The 6,428-nt window shown below is 35.0% G+C and overlaps 1 protein-coding gene across 1 annotated transcript in view; it reads left to right on the plus strand.

Moving 5' to 3' along the window:
* Positions 1-6,428, plus strand: part of LOC115213238 (meiosis-specific with OB domain-containing protein-like) — a 46,557-nt gene extending 40,129 nt beyond the window's left edge. Inside the window, exons 11-14 of the mRNA XM_036503918.1 lie at positions 854-1,001; positions 3,425-3,614; positions 4,755-4,841; positions 6,195-6,428. Of these exons, the coding sequence (XP_036359811.1) occupies positions 854-1,001; positions 3,425-3,614; positions 4,755-4,841; positions 6,195-6,302 (533 nt within the window). The 3' untranslated portion in view covers positions 6,303-6,428. The remainder of the gene's footprint in view (positions 1-853; positions 1,002-3,424; positions 3,615-4,754; positions 4,842-6,194) is intronic.

The raw sequence follows: 6,428 nt of genomic DNA on the forward strand, positions 1-6,428 counted from the left end.
CGGTGCATCAGCATGGCCGCAGCTCTGAGCTGAAACAAAAAACAATATATATATACACACACATATATGTGTGTATATAAATGTATATAATTAAGTGTCTAAGTCTTCTTCTATGTATAACTGCAACAAAAGATATATAAACAATTATATCTTCAATACAACAACTTTTTATCTATTTAAATTAGTTGGTATAAAAAAGATTATTGTTTAAATTAACTTATAATAATCTTCTATATATGTATGTACACACACACATATATGTATGGGCTTCTATTCGTTTTCCTCAACCAAATCCACTCACAACACTTTGGTTGCTTGAGGCTGAAGTAAAAGACATTTGCCCAAGGTACCACACAGCAGTAGGACATGTGGTTAGGACGCAAACTTCTTACCACACAGCCACACCTGTTACATAAAGCTTTATGGGCCACTGGGTCACTGCTAAACATTTTAGCTTCAAAAGTGGATCAGTTTGGTAGCATTCATCATTCTCTAGAAGATATTTTTTGGCATTTGTCTTATTTATTTCTTTACCATCATCATCATCATCATCGTCGTCATTGTCGTCATCATCATTATCATCATCATCGTTTTAACATCCACTTTTCTTTGCTTGCAAGAGTCAGACAGAAGTAAGTGGAGATAAGTGGATATTTGAAACAATGATCATATGCATTCATTTATAAACAAGAAAAAAATACTCTCTGCATGTGAATAACAGAAACATGAAACTCAGAATAGAGCTTTTATTCTATGGAACGTGATAAAATCAATATAAAACTGTTATTTATTTAAATTATTTTCTAACGTTTTGATTACCTCTAATTAATTTGAACCGTCTCTCCCATTTCAGCCTCTTCTATTACTGATGTGTACACAGTTAAAGAAATCAATGATCTATTAAAAGTTCCTTCTGGCCAAGATATATTTGGTTACTCTTACAGTTTTATTAGTTGGTTTAATGTGGACGCAACCAATAAGAATTACATACAGTTTTACTGGTAGAATGACTTTTTACATTCAGTTTGTTTTATAATTTATTGAATTAATTATCATAAATTTTACTTTCAATGTTTAATTTTATATTTGATGTTGTTGTTACTATTATTATTTTCATATGACTGATTTTAATATATTATATAATGTACAATACTATAGTTTAAATAAAGAATGCAAACACATTCTTTCTAAGTTATTAATGTGCGGGGAAAAAGACGAAGGATGTAGTCCCCTGACAAACTGTTTTATGGTTTGTTAACCACTCTTCAGAGAAGGCCTGCCCAGCATCTTTTCCCAACCAATAGCATAGACAAATTGCTATATAAAGCAGTCGGGAATTTGGTCAGTACTATTGAGGATAGCCTAATTTGCATGTTTATGCTTTTACTGGCTCTTCATTGAAATTCTCACATAAATTGATAATAAAACTTTAAAAATAGAGCAAAGATTCCCTTTAGTCATGAATGATCATGGGATTGCACCTAGAAATTGCCCTCCAAAGCACAAGTCTGGACAAGGTTGTTTATGGAAGACCAGCAGTCACCCATGCATACCAGTCTCTCCTCTCCAAGGGAAAGGCAAAGGCCAATACAATTTAACACCAGTGATGCTGCAACTCATTTCTACAGCTGAGTGAACTGGAGCAATGTGAAATAAAGTGTCTTACTCAAGAAGAACATAACACACAACCTGGTCAGGGAATTGAACTCACTACCTCATGATTGTGAGCCTGACCTCCTAACCACTGAGCCATGCACCTTCACTAATTAAACTTAGATGTAGCTTAAAAAAAAAGAAAAAACCCTTCAGCTTATAGGGTTTTAAGTTCACTGTTTAAAAACTTCCTCTTCATTTAACCCAGTGGTTCCCAAACTTTTTTGGGCTGCTGTCTCTTTGACACCCACCCCAACTAACCATCACAAGCATAGACCTCTTTTTCAAAGAAATTCAAAATAACTGTATTTCACAATTAAAATTTAACCTAATGAACCCATTATTTTGTTGTTTTTACATGAATTACCACCCCATTGTCACCCCAATTTTTACATGAATTACTACCCCATTATTGCCCCACTTTTCTTCAACATCCCCTTCGAACTTTCCACCACTCCCAAGGGGAGAACTACCACCCACTTTCGGAACCATTGATTTAATATATACAAAAAACACACTTCAGCCTCAGGGAGTTCGTTCCTGTCATGGACACGTGGTGCAGAGGAGGACTTAAACAACATTCTGCCAGACACTGAAACAGCTGTTAGGTATAGAGTGAACAAAGGTAACAAGCAACCAGAATCATTTTCACATCAAATAAAACACTAAAAGGCACTTCTTTAGACTTTTTACATTCTGAGTTCAAATGCTGTTGAGGTCAGCTTTGCCTTTCACCTTTTTGGGGCTGATAAAATAAGTATCAGTCATGCACTGGGGTCAATGTAACAAACCAGCCCCTTCTCCCCAAACTTCACATCTTTTGCTTATAGCAGAAAGAATTATACAGTGCACTCTTCTGGTTTGTAGAAGTCTACAGTACCTCAGTATAGTTAGGATGACTTAACAATCAACATCATCATCAACACTCTTCAGAAATAGAAGCTTCACATCAGGGATATTAATACAACCCATCAATCAACCAGCTGATATCTTTGGTCAACAAGCTGACACCTCACAGAGTTAGTTTTATTAAACATTGCTTAAAGAGGTTACTACAAAATTTTAAATGACATTTATGTTTTCACAATATTTGATATATTTATATTTACCTAAAAAACAACCTTCTAAGTTTATAAGTTAAACACTTCTGTTTATTAACAAAAATTAGCATGAAATTTTAAAAAAACCTTAAAATGTGAAATAATTTGTTTTTTAAATTTTTGCATCTTCCGTTTTATTAACAACATATTTTACAGGAAAAAAACATTAAAAGTATAAAATTATGGAGGTAAAATACCCTAACTACCTCACCATGGAAACAAAAAAAAAAAAAAGGGGGGGTAAGTAGCAGAAGGTAGCGGGGGTAGAGGAAATAATGGGTTGTACACGCCATAACAAATGGCATGTTTTGCCATGCCTCACAGACATGATTGCAAAGGCATTGCTACAGAGAATGGCCAGTGACACTCACTGCCACCCAACCTCATGAAATTCATCTCTCAGACAGGCCACAGTTATCCTGATTTTGTGGAGGAAATTGGCAGGGTCTGTGATTGAACTCAAAGTACATAAAATCAAAGGCTGACAACCTTCAACTTTTACTATCCAAAAGGTTTTTTAACCCAATATTTAAATGCAGTTATTTATAGCTTTATCTCCTTCAAGTTCATCCATTAAACATGAATTATTTCATGTTCTCTCATAGTCTCTAAATTCTTATGATGTAAACAACTAGTAATTTTTTTTTTTTTGTTTTCTTCAATTATTTCAGCCCTGATTGCATGTTTCCAATGAGTGCAGAGTCTCCAATCTGTTTAAACAGCAACTGTGAATCTACTTATGATAATATGAAGTCTCCCCTGATAAAGTTCTATCTGACAATCTCTTTCTCAGACTGTACAGACACAATAAGGAAATGCTTCGTTAACAATGACCTTGTTGAAAACCTTCTCAACATTTCAGTCAGTATACAATATTGTTTTACCTCAACAACTTTCTCTTTATTAAATTTCCATGTATTTTAACTTTCATCTTTTACTTCAGTCACTGGACTGTGACCATGCTGGAGCACTGCTTTGACAGGTGTGGCTGGAGGAGGGGAGGGAGGGAGGAGAAGGAAAGTAAAGTGAAACAAAGCTGTTATATAAATAGGTAGAAAAAGAAAGTGAGTAAAATTATATCCAGCCATTTATAAATATGGAGATATTCTATCATTATATATATAGGCGCAGGAGAGGCTGTATGGTAAGTAGCTTGCTTACCAACCACATGGTTCCAGGTTCAGTCCCGCTGCTTGGTACCTTGGACAAGTGTCTTCTACTATAGCCAGTAATTATCATCAACATTTTAACATCCACTTTTCCATGCTTGCAAAGGTTGGACAAAGTTTATTGAGGCAGAGTTTCTATGGCCAGATGCCCCTCCTCTCACCAGCCCTCATCTGTTTCCAAAAAAGGTAATATTTCCCCATGGTTAAGGCTGAATTGTTAGCACATCAAATAGAATGCTTAGCAGCATTTTGTCTGTTTTTACATTCTGAGTTCAAATTCCACTGGGGTCAGCATTACTTTTCATCCTTTCAAGATTGAACACTGGATCATTTTAATCAACTTACCCCTCTCTCAAAATTACTGGCCTTGTGCCAAAATTATTATTAAGTTGGTGAGCTGGCAGAACCATTAGCATGCCAGGCAAAATGATTAGCAACATTTCATCTGTCTTTGCGTTCAAAGTTCAAGTTCCACTGAGGTCAATTTTGTCTTTCATCCTTTCGGGGGTCAATAAACACTGGGGTCCATGTAATCAACTAGTCCCCTCCCCCAAAATTTCAGGCCTTGTGCCATTAGTAGAAAGGATTACTACTACTACTGTACACACCAAAATAGTATTATTATTATTATTATTATTCAGGTCACTGCTTGGAATCAAACTCGGAATCTTGGGTTTAATAGTCCGTGCTCTTAATCTCTATGCCATATGCCCATGGGCAATTATAGACTGAATTTTTAGGGCTTATATATCTAATACTTTCCTATCCTTCCAAAACTGGTTTGATTCCTAATTTCTTGTATATTTTCTCTTTATTGCACTTTCCCTTGTAGGCTGCTCAATTCGTTCAGTTGAGTGAAAATAGAAAGACAGAACTGAAGTGGAAAGTCCTGTTTGAACGATTCAAAATATATTTCAAGGTAGATATAGCTTGTTATGTTTTTACAACTACCAAAGTGGCAAGTTTTAAAAATCAAATTAAATTCATGGAATATTTTACCAATTTAGTTATCATCAATACATTGTGAAGTACAATGGGTAAGAGGTTAAAATTTTGGAGCAGTTTCTCCTAAAATGGCTTCTGTGGAAAAATACTGGGCTTCAGCAAGGAATGGGTTATTTTAACAAGTTATACAAGATGTGCCAAAAAAAGAAACCATCCTAGATTCATCATCCTTGATAAAAGTTTCAATAACAAAATTTCAGTGTATTCTGATGTTAATTTAAGAAGCACAGTAAACGATTAATTAGATAAAGACATTGTTACCACCCACTTAAGTTGATAAGGACCACACCAATAGCCATGTAAAACATGGGATGTTTTTCTGTTGCACCTAATATATTTGGTTAAAACTGAAACTGAAATTTTAATCAGATGTTCAAATTAAAATATCAATTTCATAACCTTACTATTTACGAATTTCTTTTCTTGTCCCACTGCATGGCACTTTGGGCAAGTGTCTTCTACTATAGCCTCAGGCCAACCAAAGCCTTGTCAGTGGATTTGGTAGACGGAAACAGAAAGAAGCCCTTCGTATATATGTATATATATATATATTAAAAATGGGGAAGGCCGGTTTATAGAATTACCTTAGGTTTCCCATCGATTAAGGGTTTAGATTTATGGAGTATCGTTAGATCTCAAAAACCTGTTGGGACAACAGGTTTTTGGGATCTGATAATACTCCATAAAGCTAAACCCTTATATGGATGGGAAGCCTAAGGTAATCGCATAAGCCAGCCTTCCCCATTTTTAATATATACTGCTCTACATCTTAGAGTGTGCTTCTTCTTTTGGACTTATGTTTTCTACAATGTGTGTGTGTGTGTGTGTCCATGTTTGTCCCCTACCATTGCTTGACAACCAATGTTGGTGTATTTACATCCCCCATAGTACAAGTACCAGGCTTTAAAAAAATACGTCAATTTGTTTGACTAAAAATTCTTCAAGGTGACACTCCAGCATGGCTACAATCTAATGACTGAAACAAATAAAAGAGAAAAGAAAAGAAAAGAGATATACACACACAACATTCTTCCAAGGTGCCATGCTGTGGGACTGAACCTCAAAACGACATGGTTGCAAAGGGAGCAAAATTAGATTATATGGCAAGTATGGGGTTTGAACCCTTGACATTCCCATTATTAGCACAATGTTCTAACCCACTAAACTAACTGCTCAACTTTCAAATAAAAAAAATGAAAATGAAATATCTTCAAAAGAATTCATATTTCCTCCCATCTTTAATTTAGTTTGATTCTGCCTTCTTCAGATCCAGAGACAACAAGAATCTAATTGCCAACCCCATAGAATTAAAGTCCTACACTGTGTGCCTGTTGATCTGCAAGAACTGGTCACTTATTACCAACACAAGAAATAATATTAAAAATTAATGCTTGATCCCTTTCTGCTGCTGTCTTATTTATAACTGGTAAATATAATATTGTTATTTTTATCTCATAATAATTCTTTTCAAAGAAGTCAATAAATCGTTCACATTACCATT

The sequence above is a fragment of the Octopus sinensis genome, linkage group LG6 (genome assembly GCF_006345805.1).
Source record: "Octopus sinensis linkage group LG6, ASM634580v1, whole genome shotgun sequence".
Taxonomy (NCBI): Eukaryota; Metazoa; Mollusca; class Cephalopoda; order Octopoda; family Octopodidae; genus Octopus; species Octopus sinensis.